The 17,865-nt window shown below is 40.9% G+C and overlaps 2 protein-coding genes across 3 annotated transcripts; both read right to left on the reverse strand.

Moving 5' to 3' along the window:
• psmc5 (proteasome 26S subunit, ATPase 5) lies at positions 1-4,391 on the reverse strand. Of its 2 annotated transcripts, none has more exons than XM_003441865.4 (12): positions 4,239-4,391; positions 2,579-2,653; positions 2,423-2,492; positions 2,228-2,325; positions 2,088-2,144; positions 1,705-1,935; positions 1,345-1,471; positions 1,061-1,251; positions 618-716; positions 421-531; positions 250-336; positions 1-169 (listed from the first exon to the last, which is right to left on the reverse strand). In XM_003441865.4, exons 1-12 carry the CDS (start codon positions 4,260-4,262, stop codon positions 116-118), a joined length of 1,224 nt encoding a protein of 407 aa, XP_003441913.1. In that variant the 5' UTR covers positions 4,263-4,391; the 3' UTR covers positions 1-115. The 2 variants fall into 2 exon arrangements, with proteins under 2 accessions (XP_003441913.1, XP_005471295.1); XM_005471238.4 differs by having other exon boundaries at positions 2,579-2,650; positions 4,239-4,382.
• Positions 4,392-5,428: 1,037 nt separating this feature from the next.
• Positions 5,429-16,328, reverse strand: smarcd2 (SWI/SNF related BAF chromatin remodeling complex subunit D2). The gene is made up of 13 exons (XM_003441866.5): positions 15,732-16,328; positions 13,145-13,338; positions 10,693-10,735; positions 10,486-10,608; positions 9,769-9,888; positions 8,953-9,048; positions 8,427-8,528; positions 8,167-8,328; positions 7,845-7,942; positions 7,496-7,631; positions 7,272-7,394; positions 6,621-6,722; positions 5,429-6,432 (listed from the first exon to the last, which is right to left on the reverse strand). The coding sequence occupies exons 1-13, from the start codon at positions 15,882-15,884 to the stop codon at positions 6,379-6,381; spliced, it is 1,506 nt and encodes a 501-aa protein (XP_003441914.1). The 5' UTR covers positions 15,885-16,328; the 3' UTR covers positions 5,429-6,378.
• Positions 16,329-17,865: the final 1,537 nt, after the last annotated feature.

A 17,865-nucleotide genomic window follows, 5' to 3' on the forward strand; every position in this document is an offset into this window, starting at 1 on the left:
TTTATTGGGGAAACTATTTTACTGACGGATCACACTCATGAAACAATTATAAACCATAAACAAAAGGGAAATATACATATGTGGTTGCATTGTGTGCAAGAATACACAAGGCCTTTTACTTCCATAGCTTCTTGATGGACATGTTCTTCTCGCTGTCTTTCTGCATGACCTGATAAAGTTATCAAACTGCGTTAGTATCGTGCAAGATGTGAACACTGCATTCAAAAATTTGCCTGAAGTTATACTGACCTTTGCCACCGCCATCTCAAAGTCCTCCTGGGTGACGTGCACTCTCCGTTCTCTCAGAGCATACATCCCTGCCTCTGTGCAGACGCCCTATAATACACAAATGCAGTAGGGGAAATTTAATTATGTAGTCCCTCATTTAACACGGCTTCCATTTAGCAGGTTAATTCTTACCTTAACCTCAGCACCAGAAGCTCCAGGCATCAACTCTGCAATCTTCCTCAGGTTAATGCCACGAGTGAGATTCATCTTCCTGGAGTGGATCTTCAGGATATCTAGACGGGCCTGTGGGCGCATAATTAAGTGTGCTTAGATACAAAAAAACTCAGCATGTGTGAGTAAACACGCTAAAGGTTATAACGATTAACTACCTCTTCATTGGGAGGCGGAAACTCGATCTTCCTGTCAATCCTGCCTGGCCGGAGCAGAGCCGAGTCCAAGATGTCAATACGGTTAGTGGCCATGATGACCTGCAGGGACAGATGACATACTATCAAGTATATTTGAATAATTGGGGTTTTTTAATACATTAACTCCTATATTTGACACTCATGAACATTTATTTAACAAATGCAGCATTACTTGTTTCGAAATATAAAGGTCTTCTGTAGTCATCAGCAACTTTAGGTGATGCTGGCATATAAATAAATACCAGTTGTACCACAAAATGTCATCATTTATGCATAAAGAACCTATACAGCAAGCCGAAATGTCATCAGTGATGCATGTTTTAAGAGGCTGTCCTATGCACATAACTCTACACCTCAGTGTTCATAGTAAGGATATAAGATTACACAGTGATCTTCTGCAGTACCTTGATGTTCTTGGTTGCCTCGAAGCCATCCAGCTGATTGAGCAGCTCCAGCATTGTCCTCTGCACCTCACTGTCCCCGCCTGAGCCTCCCTCCAGACGAGATGAGCCGATGGAGTCAATCTCATCCATGAAGATGATGGACGGAGCATGCTCTCTCGCCATGACAAAGAGTTCGCGCACCATACGGGCACCTGCGGACAGCCAGGGAGAAATCAACCAAAACCTGTTATTAAAAACATGGGGATCAACTCGACCCCAGTGTACAGGAAAGAAAAGGCACGCACCCTCTCCGATAAATTTCTGGACCAGCTCTGATCCAGACACCCTGATGAAGGTGCAGTCAGTGTGATGGGCCACAGCTCTGGCAAGGAGGGTCTTCCCTGTACCTGGGGGGCCATAGAGCAGCACACCCTGCAAGCACAAAGAAAAATGAAAATCTGCACCACCTACACAGATGCGACAAGTGTAGCATTAGTTAACTGATTTAATCAAAGTATCCCCCCCCCCCTTTGCTTTTGATGTTTTAGGACTGAAGTAAATGTTGGGCAGACAACAAGACCAGAAAATGTGTCAAAGATATGAATTTAAAACCCTAAGAGAAACTTCTGAAATTCGTACCATCGGCTCTCTCGTCAAATACCCACCTTGGGCTGGGCAATGCCTAAAGCCTCGAACAGCTCGGGGTGTTTGACGGGCAGCTCAATCACTTCTTTGATCTCCTTGATCTGCTTATCCAGGCCACCGATCATTTCATAGGTGGAGTCCGGCACCTTCTCCACCATCATGAGGGACACCAGAGGGTCCACCTTGTTAGGAAGGATCTTGTGCAAGGTGTAGCTGTCGTTACGCAGAGCTACACGACAGTTTGGAGTCACCTAGTGGCGATTTGACAGAATAATAACAGAACAGTTTAGGTTTTCTGATTCCTAGTACTTATTTTATAAGTAAAATGCATTTTTTTTCTTGTTTAGCTCTATCATACTTTACAGTAAAGATTACAAATGGACTCAGGTTTTATAATACTTACATCATTGATGTCAATGTTTTTGTCCACATCCACCACAAACTTTCCCTCTGGATGCACCTGAGAATGATGAACAGACATAAATTTAAACTATCCACGACTGATTCAAAAAGGATGCTGCATGGTGAATGTACACAGCATACCTTAACTAGCACTTTCTTTTTGTCCATAACCCTCACCACCTCTCCCACATAGGATCCCTGTTCCTGTAGTAGCTGCAGCTCCTCACGAAGGAGACGCACTGAGACCAAAGTAACAAAGGAAATTGAAGTTCATATCCGACTGTGTACAACATGACACAATTCCCAGTGATGTGGCAGGAAGATAAAGCACCATACCTTTGGCATTGAGCTCATTTCTCTGTGCCTGCAGACGTCTGAGATTCTGACTCTTCTCGTTCACAGTCAACTATGAAGAAAAAAAGCAGGTCAGGACTGACAGGCGAGCACGCGTTAAAAAGCGAAAAACCCAAAAATGATTTCTCATTTCCTCACCTGCAACTCTTCTATCTTAGATAAGTAGTACTGCCGCAGACCTGATCCACCTTTACTCTCCCCCATCTCCATCTGCTAAAGAAACACATTGCCACGTGGTGACACTTCTTCACAGCAAGCTATTGGACATTTAAATATGCATCAATCAATGACTGCATTCATAAGCCATCAATTTTGTTTCATTTTTGTTTTAAGCTAAGAAAGTATGCTGACCAGTTGATTGCTAAGCTGCCTGCCAATTTGTGTGAGTGATGATGATTTTGACTGAGGCGACAGCAAACTGGGTCAAATGGACTATCACTAATGAGAAGTGCTTTTCCTTTAGTCCCCATTTGCAACTTAAAAGTCCTCCATTAAGTGTGGTATGGTGGTTAACACTGCTGTATCACAGCAGGAAGGTTCTGGGTTTGAATCCAGTCCAAGGTAGAGTAAGATTCATTGGTTACGGTGTGATGTGAGCACGAATGGTTGTATATATGCATTAGCCCTGCAACAGACTGGTGACCTGTCCATGGTGTACCCTGCCACTGGCCCTATGACAGCTGGAATAGGCTCCAGTCAAAACGCAATGCTAAATTGGAGCAGAGACGTCACTGTGTACTCTGTATACCCTCAATATGAAGCAGCCTCTATGCAAACAGTTTCAGTTAGGCAGATATCTCCTGAAGGGTGCAAACCACGTCTCTTTTTCCTACTATAGCATTTACGCCACTACATTTAAAGTTAAAGATTAAGATACCAATTATATAACAGTCTATAGACTTATGGTGTAAAAATATTCGTGTACTGAATTCCCCCCCCCCCAATATTCTTTTAGATGAAGTCAGCAGCATATAAATAATCTACATTAGCATTTTGTGGTCAGGAAAAGTCCAACGTACATGCCCGATGTTGGACAATGCAAAGTACACAATATTTATCAGGCGACGGCAAATTGTGTAAGCTAAACTTGATATTATCAGTTTCTTTAGATCAAGCTGGTTTTCCGGCAGATATTTTGTAAACCTGTTCATATTTGAGGATTTCCCAGATTGAAAAAGAACAGAAATACACGTTTGTCCAGTTTTCATTGATTAAATTGGTGGATGGTGGCTGGCTGAAATTGACCACTGTTTACATTAGCCATTAGGCCTAACCCGTAGCACTAACACGTAAAATATTTTTTAGGTAAGGAAAAAAAAACCCATCCCAAAAGTTACCTATCTAACAATAAGCGCTAAAGAGTGTGATGCTAACTATCTCCCAACAATTACAGTTCATTAGCAAACTAACGTCAAGTTAGCTTACGTACAGAAGTGCACGTATATTAATGAAGTAACGCTTGGTGTTTCCATATAATAAACTCACACATATATATCTTAGATTATGCTGAAATAAGCATCCATGCGTGGTCAAAAAAAAGCTAAGAATAGAATAAACTGTCAGCACTTCGCTGCCAGTCATCGTGAGAAGCTAGCTGGGTTAGCTACAATGAGACAGCAAACCGGCACAATCGCTGTTTTCAATGAAATGACGTTTCAGTTTTTACACTGCAGCCCCGCATCCTTCACTCAAACAACCGATTTTAAATAAACTATTAGACCCTCAGCAAAACAGAAACGTTTTCTTCGCATGGTAGTCATAAAAGCAACAAAGCAGCAGGGGAAAAAAATACACCTACATGATCAATTCCGTCCACCTCCATCTTGAATTTTCTACATCCGGTTAAAGCCACTGCAGACCAGGCGCTATTTCCGGTACAGTGGTGCTTCTTCGTGGTATTTCATTTATATATAATATATACACATGCAGACACCGGCACCTACAGTCCATTTTTAAAAACTACACCTTTAAATTCAGGACGTGTGAGGACAGGGAGACGGTGGTGAGGCGCGCAGTAGGAGTGGCAGATGGGTTCAAGGTGGGGGTGGGATTACATCAGGAATCTGCTCTGAGACCCTTAATGTTTGCAGTAGTGATGGAAAGATTAACAGATGAGTTCAGGCAGGAGAATCCATGGACTATGATGTTCTCAGATGACATTGTAATCTGTAGTGAGAGCAGGGAGGAGGTAGAAGACAAACTGGAGAGGAAAGGAATGAAAAATTGTAGAAGTGAGGTGAAGAATACGTTTGTGAATAAAGGGCAGGCTGGTGTGACAATAATGATCCAAGGATGAGAGGTAGTGAAGGTAGAGGCATTTAAATGCCTGGGATCAAACATCCAAAGCAAACAGTGCACAGGAGAGGTGAAAGAGACGGTGCAGGCAGGGTGTAGTAAAAAAAAAATTCGAATATTCTTTTTAGTTTTAAAAATAATTTCTATGTAACCAATATGAATTCTTGGAATACTAAGGAATTGTGTCTGTTATTATCGGGTCTACCTTACAATATAAAACACCTTGAGTTGACCCTTGTTGTGATTTGGTGCTATATAAATAAAGTGTAATTAAATTGAAAAAAGAGACCATATTCAAAGCATAATTAAGTCAGTAAATACATGTACAAACGATCAAAGTATATAACTCAATGTTAAACGTTAGGCTGGCCTTTTCTTTGAACCAGTGTTGCATTACAAGCCGAGACGGAGATCTGTTAGTGAAGGGTGTTTTAGGGTTGGCTGTTATTTGAGGAGTGGTAAACAGAAGCTGTTTGAGTAAGACCAGACATACCTGAAACGGCTGCTCTCAGAGGCACCTAAGCTTTGCAACCAGCCCCAACATGCACCTCGCGCCATATCTGCAGCTCTCTAAGCACGCAATCGAGGGTGTGCGGTAGACGACGTTATTACAAGCCTACAACGGACAATATTTTATATAAATTCTTACCCCTCTGTAACAAGCTGAACGTTGTTAAAGAACACAGTATAGTGAACATTTGTAAGTATATTTATTGTAAAAAATACTCCAAATGTATAAAAGATAAAGGCTTTTGATTGATACACAACATGCAAACATTTAACAAAGAGAAGCTGTACAAAAATAACATTTGTACATAACGTTTTTACCTCATCTTAAATCCTATGTGCCTTCTTCACTAAACACATTTTGGCACAATGATATCTGACAAAAAGGAATGTTTCAAGAACTTTAAGACTGATGTACAAAGAGTCAACAAAACAGCGAAGCTTTAAATCATGAAACTATAAACTGTACACAATATTTTGGCGCTTTTAAAAAAAAATTTTTTTTAGCTGACATACTGCAGTTGCATTCCTATCAAATTATTAATAGCAGTTAACTTTCTTTGAAGGTATGGATCCGTTCAATCTAAAGAGCCTCAGCTCCTATTCCCCTCGAATCACCCCACAAACAAATAAAAACGGCGTGTAAACATTCACAAAATCAGAATGTTTCATTTCAACTTTCAATAATGCTGCAAAAGCATTAAACATATTATATACACTGGAATGAAATGCTTAATTCTACCATGCCTCCTGGAAGATTAGGCATTGCTCTTATCTAAAAATTATGGCTTTTCAATATAAGGGTAAACACATCCCTCTTTCAAAACAGCACTCAAAGTGACGGTGAAAACACCCAAACAGCACCAGTGCTTAAACAGCATTTTGTACCAGAGACAAAACATATTGCAAAACTTAAAAAAAAGGATAAAGGTTATTTAAACAGGCTCAATATAACACACACTACAAGGCAAAGATATTATTAAAGGTCATATAAGCATCACTTTGGTCCCGAACTCTGCGTCAGTGACGATGGCTTTCTGAACATTTAAAGGTAAAAGGCTTCCAGTTTCAGCTGAGTGGAACATTAACAACTGATGAGTAAACCTAAGGTGGCTGTGACTCCTCTAGAATTGTATTTAGGTGAGTCGGATACCCAACACCTGCTCCAGCTCTTGTCTTCTCTGCTGCACCTATAACAAAGAACAGGTTAGACTCAATGGCAAAACCACAAACTGTATAGAAAAGATGGATGGTGTGACATCACACATTGGTTTTGAAATTTCGAGTTGTTTTTATAATTTTATTTTGGTGTAATGTTTTGACTTACCACATCTTGACATGTATAAGCTAACAGTAGTTAGCACTAAAAACTACTTACTTTGGAGTAAACATATCTGCCCACTGCCTCTGGCACCCAGGGCTCATGGTAGAACTCGGTCCTCCTCTCCTCTTCTGGGTTTCCAGTCACATCTGTCATCAACTGAATGAACAGAAATGCATCACTGAACACAAGGAACCAAAATTGAATGAATAAAGAAAAGGGTTTCTATTCCCACATGCTAAAACAGTACTGTAAAGACTGATTCATGCACTGCCAAGTGACTGTAGTAGTACTGAGAGTCTGATGGATCAATGATTCACTGAGCCTGGTTCCTACAGGCCTACATCTTAATCCAGGTGCTAAAGTCTCTCCAGATGAGGAATGCAGCACAAACAGCTAACTGGTGTTTTGCTTTCATCTGAATACCAATGCTATGTTTGGACACAGTCCCGTGAACCAATGGTGCCTTTGTGTGCCCAGCTGTTAATTGTCTATGAAAGCTGGAAACATACTACCACTGCTCACAAAATAACTGCAGCTTTTTTTTATTAAATACAGGGAAAGCTTTGCAGGCAACTGTACAAATATGAATAAATGCTCAAAGTGAGGGAAGATGATACAAATATCACGTTACTAAACTATAATACGTTTTGCTGTTGTGTAGACAAGCATGTATGAGCAGTTTAGAAGCTGTAGCATAGCGTTTACCTTCAGATCCCTGGACTGAGACTTCAGCCAGTCCTTGATGAACTCCTGTGGATTATTGCTGAAGCTCAGCATGAAATCTCTTTCGGTCTTCAGCTGGTTAATGTACTCAATGGTTTCATGAATCTGTAGCGAATACAAACACCAGCAGCACATTTTCAGAATTAAATGGAGTATGCAATTTCTTTCCCCTCCACGACTCTGGTGAAGTGCAGATGAAGCCTTACCTTCATCTCAAGGGCAGCGATTTCTTGCTGGTTGGTTGTAGAAGACAGGAAGCTGTTCATTTGGCCCTTAAGTGGGTCGTCCACTTCCACGTCGATGTCGTAGCATGCAGTCTTCTTCTGATCGGTGGGATCCACGCTGCTCGGGGGAGACACAATGACAGTTTGACGAGGAGGAGTGATGCTGACAGCACACTTGTATAAGCACATCAAGAAATAACAGGCTAAATCATAAAGCTAAGGAAACTATAGTTCAGCATGAGCCTCACACACAGGGCTTTCTAATATTCACTGAGAGGCTGATGTAACTTTTTTCAGACAAAAAGAGGTAACATGATCCAGGCTCCCCTACCTAATGACGTGATTGATAATAATGGGGTCAGGGTGCTGCAGCAGGCCCGCCAGTTTCATGGGAATCTCAGAGAACCTCATGCGTGGACAGCCGAAGATCTGGACAGGATTTAGTTAAAGAACAGAGCAAGTTAGACAACATAAGGGGAATTTTTTTTTTTTTCTATTTGAGGTCTTGGAAAGGGCTACAAAAACAACACCTCACAAAAATCATAATTGCCTGAATGCAAATGATTTAGCTGTAAAATTAAATACATGCAAAATGAAGTTTCAGTGCCAAAATATCAAAGCGCCACGAGCCATTTCTAGCCATTTGCCATTACCTGTCTGAAATAGCGGTTGCAGTTGATGTACTCCTTCTCATGACTGTCCTGCAGCTTGTTGTTCTTGATGTAAAGCCAGAGAGCTTGCATGATGCTGGCTCGTGTCTGTGTGTGTACACCCAGAAGGCGAGCCAACCGTGGATCCAGTTTGTACTGAGGGGGCTGATCAAAGAAAAGCATCGGGACAAAGCGAGTGTTGGTGGAAAACAAGAAATATCATCGGGAAAAAATGTATTGACGATTGAGAAAGTAAGTGGCACCTGGTGGTCGAGCATGAGCAGAAGGGTGCATTTAACATTCACGTCTCCTGGCCTTTTGACCTGGAAACCATCCGTCTCCTGAGTGGTGGGCATTCTGTGCCACTGGAAGATGAAGACGTGATTTTTTTGTTAAACAGATAAGCAGATTTTATTAGCATGAAATTTACAAAACTACTTTACAACAATAATGGCTCAGTGCCAGTTTAAATAAGCTGTTCCATCAGCAGATCCCTAAGACTGGAAATTCTCACTTTCACCACTGTTGACCACAATTTTTCAGTTAAAAAAACAAACAAAGAATCTGGTTTATGTGTGGGATGACTTCACGCACAATAAGCCCGCCTACACAGTCAAAAAAAAAAAAGAAAGAAGGATTGGCTCCAAACTTTTAGTGTTTCAATCTGAGCTCAGCTACTTGACCACAGCTTAACAAGGTCGGTGCTGGCGAAGTATTATCAATCAAGCTTCTGGTGTCAATGTGCCTACAATGTTCTGAATGGAACTGCAACCAAGGTTTATGTCATACCTCTACTAAGTGGTTGTCAGGCCCGTAGAGCTCCTTATCAAGCTCAATCACCAGGCTTTTGAAGAAAGATGAAAACTTCCTCTTCTGCTTGCCAGCCTGGGAAGACAGAAAGCATGAAACAAAAGTGTCAGAAGGACGGAGCAGCAAGAAAGCCGTGTATTCCTATTGTGCTGTGTCAGTGTGCAGCTGCATTGTTCAGCTCTGACCGCATTGGGGGTGGTGGTGAAGCGCAAAACTGTAGACTAGAAAAAGCTGTCTTCACCTCCCCTTGTCTGCCCGCTCCCCAGCCCTGTCAGAGTCTGTTTGCTCAACACGACCCCTTTCACTCCTTTCCCTCACATCCCTTTTTCTGTTGCTCCATGCAATACTCCTACACATGCCTAAACCCATGAGACTGAGGAGAAATTTTAACAGACAAAAAAAAAGAAAAAAGAAAAAAAAAGACCTCCTTCTCCTTCATGTGGCCCCAGATGACACAATGAGTCGAGCTAGAATTGATGTCGGGAGGGGAGGCTAGTCAGCTCATGGTATGCAACGGCCAGTGGTTTCAATTCCGTATTTCAAATGAGATCCTGTGTGTGTGTGTGTGTGTGTGTGTGTGTGTGTGTGTGTGTGTGTGTGTGTGTGTGTGTGTCAGCAGTTGTGGGGTGGAATGAGAAAAGCTGTAAACACACATCTGGCTGCATAGTCTGAGCCAAGAACACTGGCCAACTCAAGTTTGAAGAAACACAATGAGAAAGACTGAAATACTTGCAGTCAGACCACACCGGGACAATAGTGAGAACACTCGAATGCGTTTTGTTTTTTTTTACTTACTTCCTCCAGGAGTTTGCCCTCAACTCTCAGCTCCCAGGAGGACACCTTCTCCGCCTCCTCACCCTCGGGTTTGCTGGGAGTGTACGTGTTGGAAATGTAGATCCTGAGCTTGCGCTTTTGCTGTGTAATTTCAGAGGGACAAGCAGATGTATCAGGAATTCTGGCAACAATTGAGCCTCTCGAGCTCACTTGCCAAACGCACTCTCCAACAAAGACAAACGCTTCATTTCAGGCTATTAAGGGTGTTTACAATAACTTCATTCTTATGTATAAGTTCACATTATTAAGACCGGAGAAACACTGCTACCTAACGAGGGATTCACAGGAAAAAGTTGTGACCGTTTTAACTTCACACCAGTCACACTGTTTGCGGCCGTGTCACAGTTGGATTAATTTACTGCTAATGCAGATTTTCCTGCTGCTGGAGGTGTTTTTGTTGTGAACACATCTCAGCAGACCGAGTGTTTCTGCCACTAATGTTAACGCTAACAGTTAAAATTGTAGCAAGAAAACACAAAGGTCAGATTTCAGTGTGGGAACCAACTTTACTGTGTCCTGCTGTTCTGTGGAAACTGCTTACACTGTTCTCGGCAGGAACTCGGATTACAGCTGAGATCATGTTTTACTGATTTCTCATTTGTTTCAGATGACAAAGCCTAAAAATAATCTTCTTAAGGTATACTTTTAACTACATGACAATGGATAAAGAACACATACCATAATGGGCTTTTTGATGGCTTCCTGAATCTCCATACGCTTTCGAGCGATGGTCTGGTCCAGCTTCCTCTCAAAGGCCAGGAGGTCCATGTAGGCCTGGGACTCCGGGACCAGATCTCGGATCTAGAAGACAGTAGCAGGTGAAGATTGAGGAAATACAGCCAACTGTGACAACAGTGTGATTCAAGGGGGTTGAGGTTTTCCTACCCTCTGTGGCAGAACCTTGTCAGCCATCTTGCGCCTTTTTGCTCTGAATCACAGAGAAAAAACAAGGAAAATGATTCAGTTTGGAAAGAAGACATTAAATGACCGCATTAACAGTCTCTACGATGTGGAGGACCTGATTTCCAAGAATACCTCAAACTGGGCCATTCTGTTTGTTTTTCAGTGTGTGTGTCATCATTTTGCTTTTGGCCTCATAAGTATGACTTTAGTCAACCAATTTCACAGAAACTGGCCACATACCAACACATGATATAGGATCAAATAAAAGATCCCTTTCATTTAACCCGATTACCAATAATTGGAAGACTTCACAGTGCGATAATATAATCTTGGCCAATGTGATATGTTAATTAAGTCCCCTAAAAGAGTGCTTCAGGTTTTTACTTGCCGACTTCATTACATTGATTTCGTTCCTTAATTATACACTTCACCTTGGCAATGACTGAATTTAATTTCCATGTGATTAAATGAGAATTTAGGATGGTGGCACCATGACTCACTAATCCTCCTAGACTGAGATTATGCTAAGATACTGACTTTTTTATGAAATTAACCTTAAAAACACAACAGAATCATTGTGGACGAAGCATTACGGATGGCCGCATTTATCAGCGTGGTGTCACGGAGCAGTCTGAAGTCAAAAATACCCACTTGTGTCTGCTGCTTTGAAAGCAAAGGCCAGTCATGAGACGCTGGTATCCTCGTGTCTGTGTGATCTGAGCTGTGCTTTTAACAGTACAGCCACTTCACAAACAGACGGGAGAACAAATCATGAATGAAACGTTCTGTTGAGACAATGTAAATAAACCACAAAAGGGGAAAAAGAAAAAAAAAAATTACTGCATTTTTATAGCTGGATGACTCCACCCATTTTGTCAAAGAAAATATTAATGGAAAACTCCCTACAGTGACCGTGTTTTCCTGTACACCAGATTCATATCAATACTTTTATTTTTACACAAAAAATGTCTTTATTCTAGTGAGCTCTTTCCTGGAGTCATTAAGTCACAAATAATCCTAAAAAGAATGTTAATGTTGGACTTGGCAGTGCAGTTGAACCTGGCTTTTGGTTTCAGTAAAACTCTGAATTTGGTTTGGTATCTTTAAAGTGGGCCCATTATATTTATTGTTATACCTGTGGACACTCATGTTAAACATGGGCAAAGTTACAAAAGAGGTCAGCATATGTACAAGCAATACCTAGGAGTTTAAACCTCTGGCTTTGGACGAATCTAAATGTTTGGTTTTAAAAACCTTTATCTACCTTTTTCTCCCTATGATGTCAGCAAGAGCAGATACCTTTATTATAGTCATCTTAGCCACACAGCTCTGGCTATGAGCCACTTCTGTTACGTGGGGCAGCCAATTATCAGAAAGTTGGCTTTGAGGTAGGTGTTAGGAACAGACTAGTGTTTACATAGCACTTTCAGTTTCCAGCTGAAGGACTAAGGCAAAGTATAAGATGAGGTACTTTTTGGATGCTCTTTAAGGGGTGGATGGATCTGCGTGTTTGCTTTGGCGCAGATGCCGTTCCTGACACAGCCCTCACATCTATCCAGTGTTGGGCCAGGAACTAGGAGTGCACTAGCTTGCGACCCCCTGAGGGTGCATTTGTGCATCTCCTCCCCATCTAGAAGCAGGAATCTTGTAAGGGGAATGTGTAAATCACTACACCCATGGAGCCAGTATGCACAGTATAAGATGAGTAAGTTTAAACTGTAAATCATCCAGAGCTACTCTAGGAAACTACAAGACCAACAATATGGAGCTGGAAATAAGCACAAAAGCTCCTCAATAAAAAAGGGGAGACATGTGACAAGCCGTCAAGTGCTAAAAATAAAAATGATTGCTGTTGCTTGATGTTTCTGCCCATTATTAAAATTAGGCTTGGCAAAAACTTAAGAGGTGAACCTATTTTACATAATTTCTAAGTTACTGGACAAAAAATACCTGGTAACAGTTTTAACTCTTTGAATAAGTGATTTAACTCTTTCCCCTATAAAGGCGACATCTAATGACCTCCCCAGCACCCTTAATCACAAACCTCAGTATATATCAATAAAGATGTGCTTTGAAAACCATTAGAACAGTTTCTGGGTTTTCTCTAAGGCTCGCTACATAGGCAGAGACCACCCTCACTAACACTCCATCACTTGTGTAGCAAACCCAGTGATTTTCATCTAGAACCAACTTTCAGCAGCAGTTCTGAAAAGAGTTTCAGCAGGTCACTACTAGCAGCTTTCAAGTGGTAAAGAGTTAATGATAAGAGGAAAAAAGAAAACATTTTTGGATTTTATTTACTTAATGAATAATCAATAATAGATTTAACTGTTTAAAAGTCATGAAGGACTGATTAGCTAGTTATTTTAGATGGCAGTGAGGTCCAAACACTGGCAGTACCATCCCCTACATTTTGTCCCCTCTCCTCTCTTACCCTCGTCTGAGGCCTCCCAGCACCTCTTGTTGTTGCTGTTGCTGATGAAGAAACCGTTTCCTAGAGGCGTCCATGCTCGGGGGTCCCATGCCTGCCCGCATGGGAATGCTACTGCTACCATAAGAGGGACCAGGCAGCTGACCCCCCATTGACCCCATGGGGCCCCCCACTCTGCTGGATGGCATCCCGGGGCGCTAGAGAAAAAGAGGGAAACTGATTTCACGGAACGATTTCTCCATATCTACACAAAAAGTTGAATATTTCATTTAGGACTAAAAGAAATCAAGGATCTGATTTACTAAAGAGACAGAAAAAAGTACCCATTTTAAAATAATAATAATAATAAAACCAATGATGTGTTAAGCTGTGTGCACATAAATTTCATATTGTATGATCAACTTATATCAAATTCTAGCTTTTTGGATCTGGTGAGTAAAAAGAGTGCACAGTGACATACAGTATAGTCACTTACACTGTATGCTTTTGGTTGTACCATAAATATTATGAGTCATAATAGCCCCATTAAAAACATGCCAAAAACGTAAATGCACTGTTTCTGCAGGTGGGGTTAAGTTTTTAAGTTCTATGGTTTAATTATGAAGTTGTGCATATAAAAACTGTTATGGCACTGCAGTCTTTATCTCCATCTACACAAAGCACAACCTCTTTCAACTTAAAGGTTTCACGTATCAGGATATAATGAAAAGAAATCTGGTTCTTAGCATGCTTTAAAATTTGCTAAATATAACCTTGGATGAAATACAACACATGACATATTACACTGTGTTTTTATTTATTGTTAAACAAAAAAAATAAATAGAAATGCAGAAGCAGTAAAGTAACAGCCAGATGCTGCTAATGCACTTCATCAATTTATTAGTTTCAGGAAGTGTGAACACCTCTGTAACAGCAGAGGTTTTGACAGTTTGCTGGTTTGGAGGATTCAGGTGTGTTAACACGAACACATCAGCGATAGTCCTTGAGAAGCAACTGCTGCCCATCAATCTGGAAAGCCTTATAAGGTAATTTCCAAACAATATGAATCCATCTGTCTACAGTGAGAACTATTATCCACAAATGGAAAGCATTCAAGACAGTTGCCAATCTTCCCAGGAGTGAACGTCCCAGTAAATTCACTCCAAGTTCAAACTTTGCAAGAGCTACTTCTCAGGCCTCAGTTAGCATGCTAAATGTTAAAGTTCATGGCAGCACAATTAGAAAAAAACTAAACAAGTATGGCTTGTTTGGACGGGCTTCCAGAATAAAGGCTCTCACATTTGAACAAACCACAAAACCTCTGGAGCAATGTCCTTTGGACAAGTGAGACCAAACTGGGGATATTTGGCCATAATGCTCAGCACTACATTTGGTGAAAACTAAACACAGCATAACAGCACAAACACCTCATACCAGCTGTCAAGCGCGGTGATGAAGTCAAATGCGAGGCCATATACTTGACAGCTAAAACTCGAGTGTAATGATCACAAGCACACAAACAAATCTACAACAGAACAGCTCAAGAAGAAAAGAATCAACGTGGTGTAATCACACAATCAAAGTCCTCAACCCGCGTAAAATGCTTTGGCAGGATCTTAAGAGAGCTGCACATAAACAAATGCCTGCAAATGCCAATGAACTGAAGCAATGTTGTAAAGAAGAGTGCACCAAAATTCCTCCTGTGAAGGGCTGATAAAGTCATACAGAAAAGGATTACTTCACACTGTTGCTGCTAAAAGCAGTTGAACAAGCTCCTGAATCTTGAGGCGTGCTTAGTTTTTCACACACTGCTTCTGCATTTCGGCTCAGGTTTTGTTATATAAATAATAACCCAGTGTGATGTGTTGTGCTTTGTTACACATCTGAGGGTGTATTTATTTTAAGACCTGTTACTGACTAGATTTTTTTTCTTTTTAATTATGTCTTTTTATGTAACACATCAGTACTGTAAATAATGTATCAACAAATTGTGAGAATTCTCACACTTTGTCCAGTTTGTAAACATTAAAAAAAAGTCTAAACCCAAATGGCTCCAACTGTCAAAACGGGGGTAACTGCGATGGTGTCTGTTAACTACGGGAGAAGCTGCAGATGGTGACAATACTGGCACGATGTATGCAGGCTTGCCTCTGGGCAGATGGGGCTGATAAACTTTTGCTTTCACGCTAACTGACAGGAGGCGAAGCGGGCAACCACGTGATTTTCTTTTTCACACGCGCACAAAACGCTAAACGATATCAATTTGAATTAAACGTCCCACTACTTTTATGTACCACTTCAAATGCCATAAAAGAAAAAAGGTTACACTTAATGATTGCGGTAATCAATAAATAATTACACCCACTTCGAAGGCGGAAGTAGTGTCCACACGGTGATATATATGAAGAATAATGAGCTTTATGGGGTTTTTTTTTTTATTTCCATGTCTCTCGGGTGAGTATTTCAATTAGATAATTTTATTTAAACACCAATTTAAGGCTCCAAAGTAACGAAAGGCTTAAAAAGACATGGGGGTGATCGGACAAATACCGTCACCCTCACCTTTCACTCAGTTTCTTTATTTGACACGGAGAAATCAAGCAGAACCAACCTGGGGGTATTGGGGAACGCTGCTCATGCTTCTGGGATATCCCCCCGGAGGCTGGGGCATTCCTTGCATCCTCATGCCCGCGGCATGCCCAACATTCATGGGGCTCATACTCGAATTCATCGGAGGACCAGTGAAGCTTCCCCTCGATGCCATCTTCTAGAGCCACAAGTGGTTAAAAGTGACGGAAACTTCAAACCAAATTCGGCCCAAATAAAAGTGCGGCAGGCTGAAGTCTCCAAGTAGGTAGCTAACTAACTCCGGGTACTTCTGCTTAGGTCGGTTTCTGGTTTGACAGCAAGCACACTGTCAACAAAAAGCTAGCTAACGTTAGCTCACTTCCTACCGTTTCAAGTTCCGGGATTTGCTTCTACCTAGTGACTGCTCGTTTTGTGAACACGCCAAGTGGGAGCTCTTGTCATCTCCCACTCGCGCCTTTACGACTGAACGACGCCAGATAAACGATAACTAAAAGCTAATACACTGTGAGGCGAATTAAAAACATGATAACGTCTGACTTATGACAAACTGAGTATCTTGAGCAGATAGTTTGTCTGCACTCTAAAGCAAAACCAAGTACGCTCAACTACATGTTGCGTTCACAAACATCGGAAATTAGGAAGTTCCAAATTTCAGCGCGCAATAATCTCGATTTTTTTTTTCTTTTTGAACACGTTAAAACACATGCTAGTCTGAAGTCTTTATTTCTTGTGTATTTTGTAAAAGTATATATTTTCAATTATATTTTATTTTCAACGCTTGATTTCAAATGTGACATACAGAAACTTGCGATAGATTTTGTAATAGTGTAATTTTGTTTCTTCCAAACCAAATCCTGGAGTAATACTCTGCCTCCTGAACACTAATTTTTCTTAAACAGTAATGTGCTGAATCTAGAAGTGTTGAAACGTATAGAAACATACAGGGAAATACAGGATAAAAGAAAAACGGAGGCTGTACAATTTTAGGGAGCTTGAAAGCCAATATTTGGTATGACTACATTTATTCATCAGCACAACACGAACTCTCTTAAGCAAGCTTAAATACTCTTCAGGAATAGTTCTCCAGTCTTCTTAGGGGACATTCAAAGCTCTTCTTTGTTTGGGATCACCTTCCTGCTAAAAAATTATGTCACTGCCAGTCAGACACTTTTCAGATTGCATTGCATGGTGGATCTAAATATGACGCTACTTTCCCATTCATTTTTAAAAGATCCCCTACACCATTGACTGAAACACAGCCCCAAACCTCCAGAGAGCCTCCACCATATTATACAGATGACTGTAGACACCCACTGTTCTACCCTCTACCCTGACGTCCTCTGTAGAGTCCAATTCTTGTGAAGTTTTGCATACCTCAGCCATTTCTCCCCATTTCCCTTCCTTAATAATGGCTTGTTGATAGCCAACCTTCCACTGAGGCTATTTCTGATGAGTCTTCAGTAAACAGTACATAGATCCTCTGTCAGTTTTTGTGGATTTTTTCTGTTTACTGTTCATCTGTTGTAGATATTTGTTTTAGGCTTGGCATTTTTTTTATCCTCTATTTGTCAAGTTTCTCCAAATTCTTGCACACAATACCAAATTATTCCAAGTCTTCAGCTAGTAGCTCTTTAGAAATCAGCTTGTTGCTATAACACACTCAAACTGTGTTATCTTTGGATTTTTTTGTCTAAAAAAGTGCCACTTTAAAACTGGTCCTGTGCTAAGTTATCTGGTATGTGCAGAAATAAAACTACTTCCTCCCTTGAGTTAAATGCCCCCTTTTATGCTTGAATTTAAAGAAAAAAAAACAAAACATTCTCCTGAAAATGGTCAGGTACATTGACTGAATATGAATAGGAGTGAAAAAGCAGCCCACGTCCAAAGAAAAACTTGGAAAGACTTTCAGAAAGCCTTGAGAACTATTGCTCATCAAAATCTTTTAACCTATGGGCTACATTAATGCCTGTACTGCAGAGTTTAGGAAGGCTACACAAAAACATTATCAGCTCCCCCTTGGTACAATAAACTCTGAATAAGAAGCTTGAACTGTATGAACACGGCTGTGTTTACAACATGACAGTTTTCTAAGAAAATGACCTATAACCACACTAACCAAGGCAATATTTAGGCCCACATCCAGCAACAGAAGCATG

Source organism: Oreochromis niloticus, linkage group LG8 (genome assembly GCF_001858045.2).
Source record: "Oreochromis niloticus isolate F11D_XX linkage group LG8, O_niloticus_UMD_NMBU, whole genome shotgun sequence".
Taxonomy (NCBI): domain Eukaryota; kingdom Metazoa; phylum Chordata; class Actinopteri; order Cichliformes; family Cichlidae; genus Oreochromis; species Oreochromis niloticus.